General features: G+C 36.5%; 1 protein-coding gene across 7 annotated transcripts in view; it reads left to right on the forward strand.

Annotated features, from left to right (window-relative positions):
• The window catches only part of Ccdc125 (coiled-coil domain containing 125), a 29417-nt gene extending 17090 nt beyond the window's left edge, over window positions 1-12327 (forward strand). For 3 of the 7 annotated variants that reach the window (XM_076857169.2, XM_076857170.1, XM_076857171.1), the window contains 8 exons: window positions 1-78; window positions 759-844; window positions 1575-1657; window positions 3543-3658; window positions 4946-5053; window positions 6200-6374; window positions 9655-9785; window positions 10788-12327. In XM_076857169.2, coding sequence (XP_076713284.1) covers window positions 1-78; window positions 759-844; window positions 1575-1657; window positions 3543-3658; window positions 4946-5053; window positions 6200-6374; window positions 9655-9785; window positions 10788-11093 — 1083 coding nt within the window. In that variant the 3' untranslated portion in view covers window positions 11094-12327. Of the gene's footprint in view, window positions 79-758; window positions 845-1574; window positions 1658-3542; window positions 3659-4945; window positions 5054-6199; window positions 6375-7623; window positions 8333-9654; window positions 9786-10787 lie in introns of those variants that run through there. The other 4 variants (XM_076857172.1, XM_076857175.1, XM_076857174.1 and 1 more) reach the window with 4 other exon arrangements.
• The last annotated feature ends 6669 nt before the right edge of the window (window positions 12328-18996 follow it).

Here is an 18996-nt window from a genome sequence, read left to right on the forward strand (position 1 = left end):
GCAGTATTTGGCAAAGCCACAAGTCATACCCAGGCAATGCTTCAAAAAACTATGGAGCAAAAGAAATCCTTGGAGAAGGTATTTGCATTTTTAGCATAGACTTATTCAATCCAATAAGATTTAAATAGGATTTTCTTAAACTCACCATACTTTGGATATGCCATTTGTGCATACTCTCCAGGTATGCTTCAATCTCTGATAGTCTTCCCTTTGGGAGCAATCTAAAACAGATTGTCACATGAGTAAAAAGTTAGTTTCTTTTATTTCTCCATTTATGGTAGTTGGAAGCCTGCCAAATTGCTTTCTATTTTTCTTCCCTTTTTTTATTCCTCTACTTCCTTGTCAGGGTCTGCATCTTTCTGGCAATAATAATAAACGACCACAATAAAAGTCACTAGGGATCATTCTAGATGATCACTTTTCTGTGTCTGTTGCACACCTGATAGGGCCATTTAGGCTGAGATTCCAGGAGTGAATTTTGCATATAGGGTCTGCATGGGGCAGGGGTAGGCACTGAGAAATCTGTGTGCAGTCCAGCAAATTTTTAACTCAAACAATTTGAAAATTTTTTATATTAAATGAATTTTAAGTAAGCAAAATTTCTTTGAGTGCTAAAGAGGCATACCAAATGTCTTTTACAAATGTCAAAGACTCTTTTGAATGATCATTTTTTCTTTTTAAACCATTTCTGTGAAATGATTAAATGAAATGATATATTTGTAGTAATTTTCCATGAAAGTGCTATTTTCTTTCCCTAGGAAATAAATGCCTTGCAGTGGGAAATAGAATTTGATCAGAATAGATTTAAAAATATAGAGGAATCTTGGACCCAAAAATATGAAAGGTTTGTATAATATTTTATTCTTTACAACACTGAGGATCACAGCCAGGGCCTCAAAATGCACTGCTGGGCATGGTGGTACACACCTCCCAGTGACTAGGGAGGCTGAGGCAGGAGGATTGCAAGTTTGAGGCCAGCCTCAGCAACTTAGCAAATCCCTAAGCAATTTAGTGAGATCCTGTCTCAAAATAAAATGCAAAATAGGGCTGGGGATGTGGCTTAGTGGTTGAGTGCTCCTGAATTTAATCCCTGGCATCAGAAAAAAAAAAAAAGAATCTTTAAAATGCATTAATTCAAATGTAGTTTAGGCTTTCTTCTTTAAGCTAACTGTAAATATTATAAAATTCTTACTGCTTAATGGTTCCTTATTTTTTGTTACTTTTCTGCCTTTCTATTTTTTTTAAATGTATATGACAGGGTATGGTGACACATGCTTATAATCCTAGGTACTTGAGAGGCTGAGGTAAGAGAATCAAGGCCAGCCTCAGCAACTTAGCAAGACCCTATCTCAAAATTTAAAAATATATTTTAAACTCCTTTTTTCTTCAATACTGAGGACTGAACCCAGAGTCTCAGACATGCGAGGCAAGTGCTCTACCACTGAGCTACATCCCCAGCCCTTTAAAGTAGAAAAAAATTATATTTAGGTTTTTATGTTCTAATTATAGAAAAAAAATTATTCTCATTCAGGAAGTGATAATGTTTTAGTTATTTGAAGGGTGCTTTTTTCCAGACTAAACTGTGAAAATGCAGTTCTCAAAGAGAATCTGAAACTGAAAACAGAAGAAATTAAAATGCTAAAGTCTGAACAAGCAAGTAAGTAAAGTGTGGTCTTCTGATGATTCTTTTAAAATATTATGTTTAAAGATTAGTTTTGCAGGGCTGAGGTTATGGCTCAGTGGCAGAGTACTTGCCTTGCACAGGTGAGGCACTGGGTTCAATCCTTAGCACCACATAAAATGAATAAACAAAATAAAGATATTGTGTCCATCTATAACTCAAAAATATTAAAAAAGATTAGTTTGTGTAGGGTATTATGTAGTAAGAACACATAATAGAAACAAAATGCTAGTATTTTTAAGTAATATGTTTTAAGGATAATCAAAGGAAGAAATGCATCATTGAGGTTTCTTAAATTTAAAATTTTATCAGCTCAAAATCCACCCAACATAAAATTTATTATATTAAAAGAGAAATTCAGTGGAACTGGCAATACTGTGTAGCCAAACCACTTCTATTTCCAAAACATTGGAGCTCTCCAAAGTAAAAGCTTGTAACCATTAGAGCTGGGAATAGAGCTCAATTGGTAGAGTGCTTACCTTGCATGCACAAGGCCCTGGGTTCAATCCTCAGCACTATACACACACACACACAAAAAAAAACCTTCTACCCATTAAACCGTTTCTCCTTACTCCTTATTTTTATTTAGTTTTAGTGTAAAGTAAAACAGTAGAGCATGATGCTTGAGGAACCCAACTAGAAAAAAAAATACACACACACACACACAAATGTATGCACATATAGAAAAATATATATCCATTATATAAAGAAAATTAGAAGAGCATTAAAGTGGTACCAACTTTTTGCAAATTTTTCAGAGATGTTAATTCTCCCTTAGCAGAAACTAAGTGGTGGCTTGAAGGTGTCAAAACAAGCTCTAAATCATCCCCCAGGACTGAGAGGCCTCTCTGTCGTGTGTGACAGAGGTGTATGAACATCTCCAGTTGAGATCTGCACACACAGATGGTGTTTCAGGCAGTTGAACCCATAAAGCTGTGGCCTGTGTTAGATTAGGTCAGTATAGAAGCTGCTTTACTCACAACCTCTCCTACTTCCCTGCCCCTACCCAATAGCATGAGGGGGAAAGGTACTATTTTCTGCTCTCCAGCAGATAGCAGGATCCCTCATGTTCTAAATGTGTAGTTTGAGAGCCTCTTATGAAAACTTTTTTTAATATTTATTTTTTAGTTGTACTTGGACACAATACCTTTATTTTATTTATTTTTATGTGGTGCTGAGGATCCAGCCCAGGGCCTCACATGTGCTAGGCGAGCACTCTACCGCTGAACCACAACCCCAGCCCATGAAAACTTTTAATAGGGAAAAATCTGGTAAAGTGTGGCAGCTGGTACATTCAACATGAATACAATATATGAGATCTCATCATCCATTTCTCCTACTATCTGCAGTTTCTGAATAATTTGCCTTTACATGTTCCCTTTTTTAAAATCCTACAAATTTTCCCAGAGCCAACAAGGAGCAAATTTGGGATTCAAAGTTAAGATGCTTTGGTATTAAAAATAACTTTTTTTTTCTGGGTGTGGTGGTGCATTCCTGTAATCCCAGCAATTTGGGAGACTGAGGCAGGAGGATGGCAAGTTCAAAGCCAGTCTCAGCCACTTAGCAAGGCCCTAAGCAACTTAGTGAGACCCTGTCTCAACATAAAATATAGAAAGGACTGGGGAAGTGGTTCAGTGGTTAAGCACCCCTGAGTTTAATCCCTGGTCCAAAAAATTTTTTTCTAGTATTGTATGTTATTTCACATGATACTTGCTATTCAATCAGTAGGTTTTTTGGACGGAGTCCAAAATCCGTCAGTTGTATATATGTAGCTCAGAAGAAATGACTATATCTAATCTGGTGTAGCCAGATTAGATGAGGCTAGATTCATAACTAACATTCTCCTGTATGGCTTTCCTAGTTTTGAATAAACAATACTTGGAGGCCCTCGCCATACTTGATATAAAACAGCAGAAGATGGCTCAGGAAAACATGTGCCGGGATAAAAATGACTTTACAGATGTGTCAGGTCTTGAGGTAGGTATGTATATAAGGAAGTTGAACAAGTGGGAAGGAGATTTTCTATTTTCCTCTTTCTTGGTACCTGTTCAAAGATGGCACTGTACTTAGCAATTTGAGACTAAAGGTGAGAGAGGCCCAAGGATTTGCAGAGGTCAGTTTTTCACGCCTTGCTGCTACCATGACCTTCAGGCATGACATTCTTGGACATTAGGGATGTGCTACCTGCTTCTCACCTCATTTATTTCTTATTTTTACAACTGCAGCAGAAGCTGTGTTAAGTAGTGTCTCACTCCTGGGCAAGGGCTTACAATGTGAGAACTTTCACACATTATTTTATCTCATCTTTATAGTTGTCTCTGAAGGCTACAAAGTGGGTATTATCAGTCTAAAACTTAGACAAGTTCATTTACTTTCCCAAGGTGACGATATAGCCTGTGGTTGACCCAGGATCAGAATGAAGATCTGCTAATGGTTCTAGTGTGGGTGTTTGGCTAGTGAGGTTCAAAGGTCCTGAGCTCATATTTTTTTTTTTTTTTTTAAGTGGGGATTGAACCTGGGAGCACTTTACCACTGAGCCACATTAACCAGCCCTTTTTATTTTTTGAGACAAGGTCTCTCCAAGTTTCTGAGGGTGGCTTTGAACTTGGATCCTCCTGCTGGGATTACAGATGTGCACCACCACGCCCAGCTTCATGTAACATTTCTGAGTATGCAGTCTCCTCAGAGGGAACTGGCAGTTAGAATGAAGGTGCATGAAAAATATAATTGTATAAGATTACCCACAGATGGGCTGGGGTTGTGCTCAGTGGTAGAGCGCTTGCCTAGCATGTCTGAGGCACTGGGTTCAATCCTCAGCACTGCACATAAATAAATAAAATAAAGGTCCATTAACAACTAAAAAATTTTTTTAAAAAAATTACCCACAGGCTATGTCTAAAGTGTACATAAAAAATAAATGAATTTCTTGGTTTAGAACTGGATCCTGTCCTCAAAATAGCTCATTATGTATATTCAAATATTCCAAATTCCAAAAAAATCCATAATTCTGAAAAATTTCTGGTCCCAAGCATTTCAGATATGGTATACTCAACCTGTATAGCAGAAAGGAATATAAAATCAACTGAGAAAAAATTCAGGAAATCTTCTGTTACAATCTTGAATAGGCTCCTGTTTTTTTCTCCCTTTGATTCTGGATCAGATGCTTGAATAGTAGTATGTGTGGGTATGTGGGGGTGCCCTGCATTGTGTGCAGCTAAAACAGTGTGACACTTAGTAACATGGGTAATGCTTTTGGGTTTTAAGCTTGCAATCCTTGGAGCCTGCCTTTGTCATGGTCCTGGAGGGAGCCCCTGTTCTTGTGCCAGAATGGCAGCATCCACTCATAAACTGGTTCTTCAGCTCAAAAACGAGGTATTGCATTATCACAATAGCAGAAGCTTTGATTCTTTTTCCATTAATACAATAAATGGAGGTATATGCAGTAGTAGCCTTTGGCTGTGGAACTTATAGTTAGCTTTATATGACAGCATTAATTTATAAATGAGATTTTGTTTACTTGATTCTAATATAAATAGTACTTGGTATGATATTTGAAGCCACGTAGTCATTTGCCTAAGGCAATAGTTAATGTTTCCTAAATTTGTATTTTTCTCAATTATATATGGTCTTAAAATTACTATAAAATAGAAGGAAAAGTTGTATTTATGCTTAATATCTCTAGGAATTAGTAACAGTAACACTGATTAATAGGGAGATAAATGTGGAGATTACTTGAAAAGCAACCAGGTATAGACTTTGTGCCAGCCAGACTTAGGGGTGCACCTTAGCTCCAGTTATTTGCAATGTGGGCAGGATGTCTCAGTTTTCTCTATTTTAAACAGAGGGTGGTAACTACCTTAGAGGGTTGTAGCGAGAAGAGGAAATGGAAATATTATGTTTAGCACAGTGCCATGAGTGTGCCACTTAATGAAATGATAGTTGTTATAATTGGGCTTTTATTATAAATCTTGTACATGACCCATAATTTTTAAAATGTTTTACTACTTTTTTAAGGAATGGAATTCAGAGCCTTTAGAAAACATGGGCAAGCTAACAGCTAAACATTAACAATTCACTAAGAAAAGTATACATTTACATGTATCACAGTTGTGATAAGCTCTGGGAGGTATTCCAGAGGTGTTCAGTGGTGTTTGCTGTGGCCCAACGCCAAATTAAAATGCAGCCTTTGACATCTTGCCTTCTAATTCTAGTTGGGTCCTTCCTCCTGGGATTTGGGTAGTACACTCATAGAGCTTGTCAAGGGTAGAAAATTCCAAGAACTGGATTAGCAAATAGTTGAAAGGCGCCAAGGGGGAAACTACTGATAATCCAGATCATAGTAGGCTCTAGAATCAGCAAGTGGTAATTTTAGTTTAAGCAGGTAAACTAAATCAATACCAGCAATAGATCAGTATCAGACAGGGAGACTGCATATGTTAATTTGATTCAACATTCAGTACAGGCAAAAACTATTTTGGTTTTGCCTCTGACACTTCCTGAACTTTCTTTCAAAACCAGTTGGAACTTTTGCAGAAGAGTAAAGAAGAAGCTTACACAATGGCAGATGCATTCAGAATTGCATTTGAGCAACAATTAATGAGAAAAAATGACCAGGCACTAAGATTGACACAAATGGATAAAATGTGTAAAAAAGCAACGAAACAGATAAATTGGAAGCACCTTAAAGAGGATGGTAACTATGAATCCTAATGACCATAAATAATGAGGTGTAAATTCAGTTGTTTTGGGTTATAATCAAAGTTGATGAAACACAGTTAATCCAGAGTAGATGAATAGAATTGAAATTTCACATGTAGTTGTTTGTGATTTATTTAAAAATTGAGTAGGATAAGGTGTTGCACCCCTATACTCCCAGATGCTCTGGAAGCTCAGGCATGAGCATCACATATTTGAGGCCAGCCTTAGCAACTTAGCAAGTCCCTGTCTCAAAATATAAAAAGGGTTAGGGATGAAGGTCAATGGTAGAGTGCCCCCATATCAAAAAAATAAAAATAAAAAAATTTAATAGTAGATATCAATTTCGCTTGAAATATTTTTCCATCAGTATACATAAGTAATACCATATAAGTCAACTATTGTGAATTGTAGCTTCACTAGTTAAACTTTACCCCTTCTTCTTTGATGAAAAGGTAAGTGGCTTGTAAGGATAATGAGAAGATAAGTAGTTAGAACTACGAAAGACAGAAAAGAAAATCATAAAAGCTATATCTTTAAGAGTGTTCATCAGGTAGAAGTTAGGGCTACAGGGAAAATAGAATATCCCACAACTCTCATTTCCAAAAAAGGCAGTCACATTGTCCTGAAATTAGATTCCAAAAGCGTCACTGACATGAGGCTTTCAGAGTCCACTGAGCAAATATAAAAGCTAAATCCTCAACAATTATTTATTTTTGGTACTGGGGATTGATCCTGAGTTACTTTACCACTGAGCTTTATTCTCCTTTTTATATTTCTTATTTAGACACAGGATCTTGCTGAGGCCAGCCTTGAACTTACAATGGTCCTGGGCAGCCTCCTGAGTTGCTGGGATTTTAGGCATGTGCCTCCGCACCTGGCTACAATAATTTATAATAAATACAAAATTAATATCTATGTCTATTTTCTATAATAATTCCTTTATAAAAGTTGAAGGTCTACTTAATGTTTAACTCAGGGTAGGTGATTTTGCTAGGGGAAAAAAGCTGACATGGTCCATGTATTTAGACTTCTAGCTAGGCATCAACAGAAAACATAAAGAATTTTAGTTCCACCATGGATAACTGTTGAGAGTGATCTTTCTTCCTCAGACACCTTTCTTCTCAGCTAGGCCCTTGATAAGAGCATGATTTTCAAAGTGTAGACAGCTATGGTGTTCTGGGTTAAGTGAAGTCAGATTCCTTTGGAAATCGGATGTTAATTACTTGTTTATTCTTTTGGAAAAGGAATATTGAGGGAGAGAGAAGAAAAGGAGAAAGCAGGACAAAAGGAATCTTAGGAAAGCCTGTTACGCTGTCACCTGCAACAATGGACCCAACTCTGCGGGGAGGTTGGGCCATTAGGATGTTGCTTCATAGACAAAATTGGGATTTTCTTAAGAGGTGGAGTCATATTCATTCAGCACTTGAGTATGTGCCTATTTTATATTCCAGAATTCTGCTTAATGTAAGAAGTAGGAAAAATCAAAATGTTTCACACACCACTCAGTACAGCAGTTGACACCAAAAGTGTTGGGGATGTCCCCACACACTAAGCAATTGGTTCTCCCTTGGACATCACCCAACAGGTCCTGCAGTATAACTCAACCCTGACTGTATCTACTAACGTCAGATTCCACAGTGTAAAGGCTCAAGTCTCATGAGTTTGCCCCCATTCAGAGGCCAGTCAATAAAAGTAGGTTATTAACTAATATTTCTCAGTGAATTGGATTCCTTATGACCACCTCTATGGATTCAATTAGTTTGCTAAGATGGCTCATAGAACTCTAAGAAACACATTTAGTGGTTAATTATAAAGGATATTACAGGCGCTAGGGTTGTGGCTCAGTGGTAGAACGCTTGCCTAGCATGCATAGGTTCAATCTTCAACACCACATAAATATAAATTAAAGACATTGTGCCAACCTAAAACTAAAAAATAAATATTAAAAAAAAAAAGGAGGGCTGGGATGTAGCTCAATGGCAAAGTGTCTGCCTTGCATTCGCAAAGCCCTGGGTTTGACCCCCAGTTCCAAAAAAGACAAAAAAAAAAAAAAAAAAAAAAGAACTCCACCAAAAAAATAAATAAATAAGATTTAATAAAAGGGATATTACAAAGATACAGATGAACAGCCAGAAGGAAGAGATGCATAGGGCATGTGGGGAGGGGCACAGAATGTCTGTACCCTTCTGGGACATGCTACCCATCAGGAGCCTGCACACATATTCAGCTATCCACAAGTTTCTCAAACCCAGTCCTTTGGGAGTTTTATGGAGGCTCCATTATCAGTCACTGGACATTGATAATCAACTCAATCTTTAATCCTTCTCCCATCCATGTGGCTCCTTCAGCCATTTTTTTCCTTTTACTTTTTTTAGGGGGGGTGGGTACCAGGGATTGAACTCTGGGGCACTCAACCACTAAGCCACATCCCCAGCCCAATTTTTGTATTTTATTAGAGACAAGAGTCTCACGGAGTTATTGTCATTTTTAAGTGGCATCAAAATAAAAATAAAATCGGGGCTGGGGATGTGGCTCAAGCGGTAGAGCGCTCACCTGGCATGCGTGCGGCCCGGGTTCGATCCTCAGCACCACATACAAACAAAGATGTTGTGTCCGCCGATAACTAAAAAATAAAATAAAATAAAATAAAAATAAAATAAAGGTATTGTGTCCATCTATAACTAAAAATATTAAAAAAAAATCATTTATGGCACAGGAACCTCAGAAGTAGGTAATATTATTTTCATTTTAGAGGTGAAGAATATGAAGCTCACAAAACTTACCATTAGTAAGTTGGCTAAACAAGGATTTGAGCTCAGGTCTTTTTGGCTCCAGCGTTAGCATGGTTCAGAGGCCTCTGGGGTCTACAGACATTTTTGTTGGGTCTGCATTGTTTTTTCAAATCATGTGGTTAGTGGCTGATATTTAACATTGAGAGATTTGCCATTCAATCTGTGATTCTGGCTACTCTGACATGGACTGCATTCTCTCACAGCCAACAGCTGGTGCTAAAGAGCAACTATGCTATAAAAAGGCAGGGCAGGCCCTGGGTTTTTCAGTGGTGGCCCTGACACCTGCAGATGCCCTCCTGGTTCTCAGGTCCATGCTCCTTCCACTACATTATCTTTTTCAGGAGACTCACATGTCCCAGTGGCCTCTTGAAGAGGACAATGTGTGGACTGATTTAGAAATTAGTGTTGGTTCACAGTTATCTCCTTACTGGAAATACTTCAATGAACACATTTTTGTCTCAGCTGTGTTTTCATGTTCTTTAGGAGATTCATCACAAAGGAGTAAGAAGACCTTAGGGCAGAAACTGTTGGGTATGTTGCCTTCAGAAAACAGTTCTAAGAGAACTGAAGACCAGGATGATCCTCAAGCAGTTTTTAGGATGCTAATAGATCTGGTTAGTAACCTTTGCTTTCTTTTTATAAGAAGTTGTGGTTAAGCCAGTCTCTTCTGCCTCTTACTAATTCAGCACTTCATCTCTCTATACTTTTCTTTTATGCCCTTTTCCTATTTTAGGATAGCATTCTCCAAATTCATGTGACCATCTCCTTAACTCATGCTCTTTCCATTTCTCTTACTCATGTTTAAAGCTCCACCTCTGAAACTCCCTCCTTCAGCCAGCTCAGTCGCCTGCATTTACATGTAAATATCACGATAAGGCACAAATATCACTTAAGGTTCAAGGCACTTCCTCACATACGGTATTTTTTAATCTTTACCAAAACCCTGAAATTATTGTTATCCCCATTGCAGATAAGATGTTGAGTGACTGAGGTGTTTTTAAACATACTTTAACTCTAAGGACTTTTAATACTCATTTGCATATAAATCTATAAAAACAATTTATGAATAACAATATTATTTTTGAAATAAATGTTGATATATTGTACAGACACACACACACACACACACACACACACACACACACACATACACACATTTCTCCTGGATCTAGATGACATAAAATTTTCAATAGAAGTAATACTATTTTGGCTGGTCACGGTGGCACACACCTATAATTCCAATAGCTAGGGAGGCTGAAGCAGGAGGATTGCGAGTTCACAGCCAGCCTCAGCAACAGTGAGGCTCTAAGCAACTCAGCAAGACCCTGTCTCTAAATAAAATACAAAATAGGACTGGGGATGTGGCTTACTGGTTGAATGCCCCTGAGTTCAATCCCCAGTACCAAAAAAAAAAAAAGAAGTAATACTGTCTTCTGTTTTTCTTTTTGAAAACAATCCTCAAATGTAGCATAATACTTAGGCATCAGGTGACAACTTATACAGATTGACTGGACAGATTTAGAGTTGAATATTTTGATAAAATATGGACACTCCTTTTTCTGATTATATTCTGACTTATTGACTAACCATTATATTTTTGATTTCCCTGCATGCAGTTAAATGATAAAGAAGAAGCACTGGCTCATCAAAGAAAAGTTAGTTACATGCTTGCTCGGGCACTGGAAGAAAAAGACACTGCCTCAAAAGACAATAAAAACAAAAATCTGATGAAAGAGAATTTTCTACTCAAAAACCTCTGGCCTAAAACATCAGAATTCTCTCTTTTACATGATCCTGTACATTCAAGTGTCCAAATTATTAATTCTGTGGGCTGCATTTGTTCAATTCAGCAACCTCAACTAGATCCAAATAACACAAGAACTCTTAAGAGAGCCCATTCTTTACCATCAGGTATTTCTTGAAGATGAACCCGTTGGAATTAGAACTGAGAGATTTCCAAATCAAGAGACTTGGAGGCTGGGGATGTAGTTCAGTGGTAGAGTACTTGCCTGCCATGTACAGACCTTGGGTTCAATCCCTAACACCACAAAAAAAGGCTCTGAAAGAGAATTGTATACATGTTTCTACATCTTGAGCAATAAATTGTGTTTTCAATGTTAAGAGGTAGCTTAATCAAACTTTTTCTATATTTTCTATAAGAAATTTACTACTATTCTATGTTGATGTTTTATTTATAAAGTTACATTATTAAATTTTATGAAGTTTTCAGTGTTTACCAATGTCTTGTAAACAAATTATTTGGGAGAAAACCAAAAATTACTTACTTATACTTACATAGAAAGTAGTTATTAGTACAATAATTATCAATAGTATTTAAGTAGTTTGATTGATTATAGGGGATCTAAGATTGGCTAAGTCAACAACTTAATAATGTATGTTATGATGGTAGGACTCTGGCAGAAGTCATTGCTATTTTCAAAGCTTCTTTGTCAAAGTGGTAACATTTTTTTTTCTTTTTTCTTTTTTAGTTGTAGATGGACATAATACCTTTATTTTAGTTATTTATTTTTATGTGGTGCTGAGGATTGAACCCAGTGCCTCACACATACTAGGCAAGTGCTCTACCACTGAGATATAACCCCAAACCCAGAGTGGTAACATTTTTTAAACAACCCTATACAGATCTATCACCAAATCTACAAGATGCTTAATAGCTATCCCTCTCAAGACATCCTGTGAGGTAGAGTTGATGGTTCAGGAAAGAATTTGAAGGATCTGAAGCTGCTTCAGGTGACACATCTAATCAGGGCCTGAGCAAAGATGAATTCTAAGGTTTAGGCTTTTAGCTGTCATGTGATTTTACATAAATCATGACCTGAATGTCAGTTTATTGAGATCACTGAAAAATGGCATACACAGGGCAATTTTCTAGTCATAGGTATTTTATTAATAGTGAGGTGTCACATACCACATCTTAGTCACTGATAGACTGCATATGCCACAGGAGTTCTGTAAGTTGACATTGGCCTAATGATACTTAGAGTTGTATTAGTTTGTATAAGCATTCTATGATGTTTGCAACAGATGGAACTTCCTGAGTATTTCCCAGAATATATCCCTCTCAAGTGATACATGACTGTACTGCATTAGGAAACTGTGAGAATAAAAAAGAATACTTTTGCATTCCGCTGTCATGTATTTAAAAAATAAAAGCAATTTTAAAAAAAAGAGAGAGAATACTTTTTTTTTTAATTTTTATTTTTTAGTTGTTGATAGTCCTTTATTTTATGTGGTGCTGAGAATCAAACCCAGTGCCTCACACATGCCAGGCAAGTGCGCTACAGCTGAGCCACAGCCCCAGCCTGAGAGAATACTTTTTTAAAAAGCAAAAAGCTGCTGGGTGCAATGGTGTGCATCTGTAATCCCAGTGGCTCTGGAGGCTGAGGCAGGAGAATCTCGAGTTCAAAGCCAGCCTCAGCAAAAGCAAGGTACTAAGCAACTCATTGAGACCCTGTCTTTAAATAAAATACAAATAGGGCTGGTGAAGTGGCTCAGTGGCTGAGTGCCCCTGAGTTCAACTCCTGGTACCAAAAAAAAAAAAAAAAAAAGCTGAAAGTTTTATTTCCTAGTTTAGTCTGAATGACTCAGAAGTTTGGATTTGAGGGCTGGAGATATTGCTCAGTTGGTAGAGTGCTTGCCTAGCATGCACAAGACCCTGGGTTCAATCCCAGCACCAACAACAAAAAAAAAAACTCAGAAGTTTGGATTTAGGTTATGGATGTCATAATCTATTTGAAATCACTGGTTACTGTTTTAGAACAAAGATAAAATAAAGAATCATGTAAATATATTTATGTAACTTACCTTTGAAGCAACAGCATAATAGTCAGAGATGAGAAAACATGAAGGATTAAGAAAAGGTGTCTTCACAGATGTCTCCTAAATTCAAAATAAGTATTTAGATTACCACTTTGGCAAAAGAAAGGATTCTATATTTAGGAGCCAAAAAGCTTCAGAAGATAGCTAAAGCTAAAGGAGCAGGTGACAAAATCATGTATGAAAATAAATAGCTTTCCTATACACCTGTAATGAATCTACAGAGAAAGAAATCTGAAAAACAATCCTTTCCACAATAGTCTCAAAAAATAAACTAGGAATAAATCTAAGGAGGTGAAAGATATCTCCAATGAAATCTATTGAACACTTGAGAAATAAGCTGAAGAAGACACACAATGGAAAGACCTTCCATATTCATGGATTGGCAGAATTATTATTATTAAAATGGCTATTATACCAAAAGCAATTTACAGATTCAATTCAATCCCCATAAAAATACCAATAATATTCTTCACAGAACTAGAAAAAATAGTTCTAAAATACATTTGGAAGAATAAAAAACCCAGAATAACCAAAGCAATTCTAAGGCAAAAAAGCAGTGCTAGAGGTATTACAATACCTGACTTCAAATTATACTACAGGGGGCTGGGGATGTGGCTCAAGCGGTAGCGCGCTCGCCTGGCATGCGTGCAGCCCGGGTTCGATCCTCAACACCACATACAAACAAAGATGTTGTGTCTGCCGAAAACTAAAAAATAAATATTAAAAATTCTCTCTCTCTCCCTCTCTCTTTTAAAAAAAAATTATACTACAGGGTTGTAGTAACAAAAATTGCATGGTAAAAAAAATAAAATAAAATACTTTGGAATCAATCTAACAAAAGAGGTGAAAGACCTCTACAATGAAAATTTCAGAACACTAAAGAAAGAAACTGAAGAAGACCTTAGAAGATGGAAAGATCTCACATGCTCTTGGATAGGCAGAATTAACATTGTCAAAATGGCCATACTACTAAAACTGTTATACAGATTTAATGCAATTCCTATTAAAATCCCAATGACATTCTTCATAGAACTAGAAAAAGCAATCATGAAATTCATTTGGAAAAATAAGAGACCCAGAATAAGTCAAAGCCATCCTTAACAAGAAGAGTGAAGCAGGAGACATCACAATACCAGACCGTAAACTATGCTATAGAGCAATAATAACAAAACAGCATAATATTAACACCAAAATAGAAATGTAGACCAAAGGTACAAAATAGAAGACAGAGACAAACCTCATAAATATGGTTTTCTTATACTAGACACAGGTATCGAAAACATACACTAGAGAAAAGATAGCCCATTCAACAAATGGGGCTGGGAAAACTGGAAATCTATATGAAACAAAATGAAATTAAACCTCTCTCACTCTCACCCTGCATAAAATCAACTCAAAGTGGATCAAAGACTTAAGCACTGGAAAAAAGACCCTATGCCTAATACCATAAAACTTCTAGAATAAATGAATTCAGCAGGATATAAAATCATTACCCATAAACCAAATGCATTTATATACATAAGCAATGAAGCCACTGGAAGAGAAATTAGGAAAACTACCCAATTCACAATAGCCTCAAAAAAAAAAAAAAAAACCAATAAAATACTTGGGAATCAAAAACTGCATGGTACTCACATAAAAACAGACACATAGTCCAATGGTACAGAAGATACTCAAGTAAACCTACACATCTACAGGCATCTGATCCTTGATGAAAATGCCAAAAACATACACTGGAGAATAGACAATTTTTTCAACAAAGGATGCTTGGAAAACTGATATCCATGTGTAGAAAAATGAGATTAGATCCTCTCTCGTCCTGTACAAAAGTCAATTCAAATGAATCAAAAGAAGTAGGAATTAGAACAAAAACTAACCAACTCCTAGAAGAAAACATTTCAATACTCCAATATATAGCACAGGCAACCACTTATTCAATGGTAACCCTAAAGCTCAGGAAATAATGCTTAGGGGTAATAAATGGGATGGTATCAAATTAACAGTTTCTGCATAGCAAACAAAACAAGAATGTGAAGAGAACCAACAAAATAGGGGAAAACCTTGCCTATTTTTCTAACAGAGGATTAATAGTCAGAGTATATAAATAACTCAAAAGACTAAACACCAAAAAATCAAATAACGCAATCAATAAATGGGCAAATGAACTCAACAAACACTTCTCAAAAGAAGAAATACAAATCGCCAATATATACACGAAAAAAATATTCAACATCATTACCAATTAGGGAAATGCAAATCAAAACTCATACTAGTCAGAATGGCAGTTCTCAAGAATACACAGAATAATAACAACTGCTATGGAAAGCAGTAAGGGTTTCCTCAAAAGGCTAGGAATGGAACCACCATGACTCAGCTATACCACTCCATGGTATTTATCCTCAAGAATTTAAAGTCATCATAGTACAGTAATATAGGCATACTCATGTTTACAGCAGCACACTTCACAAGAGCCAAACTATGGAACCAGCTTAGGTGTCCATCAACAGATAAATAGATAAATATATACACAATGTGGGGCTGGGGTTGTGGTTTATTGGTAGAGCACTCTCCTCACACGTGTGGGACCCTGGGTTCGATCCTCAGCACCACATAAAAATAAGTGAAATAAAGGTATTGTGTCCAACTACAACTAAAAAATATTTTATATATATATATATAATATATATATTATTATATATAGTATATATATTTATTATTTATATATCCTGAAATTGTCATTTGCAGGAAAATAAGTGGAACTAGAGACCATATGTTAAGTGAAATAAGTCAAACTCAGAAGGTAAAGAGTTGTATGTTTTCTCATGCAGAAGCTAGAGAGGAAAAGGGAAAAGAAAGTTGGGGGCAGATCTCATGGAAATCAGTAAAGAGACCAATGGATGGGAGGTGGGGAGAGAGGAAGTACTGGGAAGTGATACTGGCCAAGTTATATGGTTATAATGCATACATATATGTAACAACAAATCCCATCAGTATATACGCCTGTAATACACAATTAAAAATGTGAGCCAGGCGTGGTGGCACACACTTATAATTCCAGTGGCTCAGGAAGCTGAGACAGGAGGATCCCGAGTTCAAAGCCAGCCTCAGCAATGACAAGGCTCTAAGCAACTCAGTGAGACCCCGTCTCTAAAATACAAACTAGGGCTGGGATGTGGCTCAGTGGTTGAGTGCCCCTGAGTTCAATCCCTGGTACCTAAAAAAAAAAAAAAAAAAAAAAAAAATTAAATAAAAAACAAAAAGTACAAACAATAAAAGCTGGAGAGGATAGAGAAAAAGGAATAATTTTATACAGTAAGTGGGATTTTTAAATTAATATAACCACTATGGAAATAAGTATGGAGCTTTCTTAAGACTACAAATGGAACCACCAAATAACCCAGCTATACCACTGCATATATATCCTAAAGAATTAATTATACTACAGTGATACAAGCATACTCACGTTTATAGCAGCACAATTCACAACAGTCAAACCATGAAACCAGCCTACGTGTCCATCAATGGACAAATGGATAAAGAAAATGTGATATACACACACACACACACAATGGAGTTTTATTCAACCATAAAGATGAATGAAATAATGTTATTTGCAGGAAAATAGATAGAACTTGAAAACATAATATTAAGTGAAATAAATGAAACTCAGAAAGGGTTGTATGTTTTTTCTCTCATATGTAGGAGCTAGTGAGAAAAAAGGAAAATGGATGGTCTCATGAAAATCAAAGAGAGATCAGTAAACTAAAGGGATGAGGGGGAAGGAAACAGAGGTGAAAAAAGAGAAATAATGGGGAATGATTTTGGCCAAACTATACTGTTATGTTGTGTGCATACACGTTACAAACAAATCCCAATATTATGTACACCTATAATGCACCAATAAAAGAAAAAGTGAAAAAGAAAAAATACTTGATATTCCAATGTTTCCTTTTCTCTATATTATCATATATATATATATATATATATATATTTTTTTTTTTTTTTGAGGGACACACTACCACTGGGCTACATCCCCAACCCTTTTTTATGTATTTTGAGATAAAGTCTTGTTAGGTTGCTGAAGCTGGGCTCAAACTTGAGATTCTCCTGCTTAAGCATCGGAAGTAGCTTGGAATACTGGTGTGTGCCACCTCAAACAGCCATGTAATCAATCTTTTTTTTTTTTTTTTAAAGTGTGAATAGGCCGATTTTATTTTTTTAGAGGTTCATGGACCTTTATTTTATTCATTTATTTATGTAGTCCTTTATTCATTTATATGTGGTGTTGAGAATCAAATCCAGTGCCTCACACATGTGAGGTAAGTGCTCCACCACTGAGCCACAACCCCAGTCTCATATAATCAATCTTGTTTAATAATACTTATCATTTACTTTATAAGGAAAACAGTGACTTGAAATTACATAGTAGTTCCCAAGCTTTTGGATTATGATCTTATTTTTACGTCGGTGTGAGCAACTGAGACAATGTCTCACAAACAAAACTGGCCTGGGTCTGGATATGTGACTTAGTGACATAGCACTTGCCTAGCATGTATGAGGCCCTGTGTTCCATCCCTAGCATGGGGATAAAATAAAAAATAAAAACAAAAACATACAACTGCCACTTCAAGGATTTTCATCACAGCATTATTTGTACAAGTTAAAAAAAATGGGGGGGGACCTAAATACCTGCCCCAAATGTTTGTTCACAGGGTAATATGTATCTATACAGCTAATGAAAACAGTGAAGTATACCTACACATATCTCCAAAGAACTACTCCACAAATGAAAAATAAGCAATACTGAAAAAAATTCTATGAAGCTCATAATTGATTCAGCTAGGATTTTATCATATACAGGAATTTCTTTTTTGTATTTAGTCTTGTATAGATACCTTTCTTCTTTACGTAGCAATGGGGATGGAAACATGTACACTTTACTACTGAGCCACACGCCTAGTCCTTTTTGAGACAGGTTCTCCCTAAATTGCTAAGGCTGGCCTCAAATTTATAATCCACCCTGCCTCAGCCTCTTTGGTCATTGGGATTACAGGTGTGCGCCACTCCTGGTTCTAATATATTAAATGGCTATTAACTGCTTCTCTGCTTGCAAGAACAAATGATTCTAAATAGTACAAAGGTTTATCAATACAAAAATGTTTATGTAAGTTAGCCGGGCTCGGTGGTGCATGCCTATAATCCCAGCAGCTCTGGAGTCGGAGGCAGGATAATCAAGAGTTCAAAGCAAGGAGCTAGGCAACTCAGTGAGACCCTGTCTCTAAATAAAATACAAACTAGGACTGGAAATGTAGCTCAGAGGTCAAGTGCCCCTGAGTTCAATCCCCAGTATCAAAAAAATTTATATAAGTTATAGCATAACTATGTAATGGAGTTATGTGTTTATATAGTGTGATCCCTAAGATGTAGCAAATAAATAAAAGCAAAATGTCCTCAGACTCCTTTGACCTATTATTTCCTAGGCTCTTCTCTTAGCTGTGTGCTTTTCTGTAAGTGCCATGTACCACTCTTTCAAGGGAATACTTACAATTTTGTTGCAGTTGTCAATCAACTTACTCAGTACAGCTTTGGAGCCAGCCCATTAACTCTAAGTTTGACTTTTCCTGTCTTGGATGAAACAATGCGTATGGGATTCTTGACTCCTGAATGGCTGCATAGCGGCCAGATGATGCAACGTAGATATACAGGGCAGCTAAGTGTCTATGAATGTGATCATTGGGAATAGGAGTGAAAAAAAAGACCTTCTTTCTCCCTTCCAGACTGTTTTGAGGCATGGTTTTCAGTCTGCCTGGTGTAGATGTAACAAACTGATAATTACTTGAAGAAATATGGCAATATAATTAATTGAAATGTATATACTTTATGACCTCACAATTATAATTCTAAATATGTACATTAGAGATATTTATGTATATGCATAAGAATATTGCCTTTTCTATTAACTTTGAAAAACTGAAAATGACCTAA

The sequence above is a fragment of the Callospermophilus lateralis genome, chromosome 5, assembly GCF_048772815.1.
Source record: "Callospermophilus lateralis isolate mCalLat2 chromosome 5, mCalLat2.hap1, whole genome shotgun sequence".
NCBI lineage: Eukaryota > Metazoa > Chordata > Mammalia > Rodentia > Sciuridae > Callospermophilus > Callospermophilus lateralis.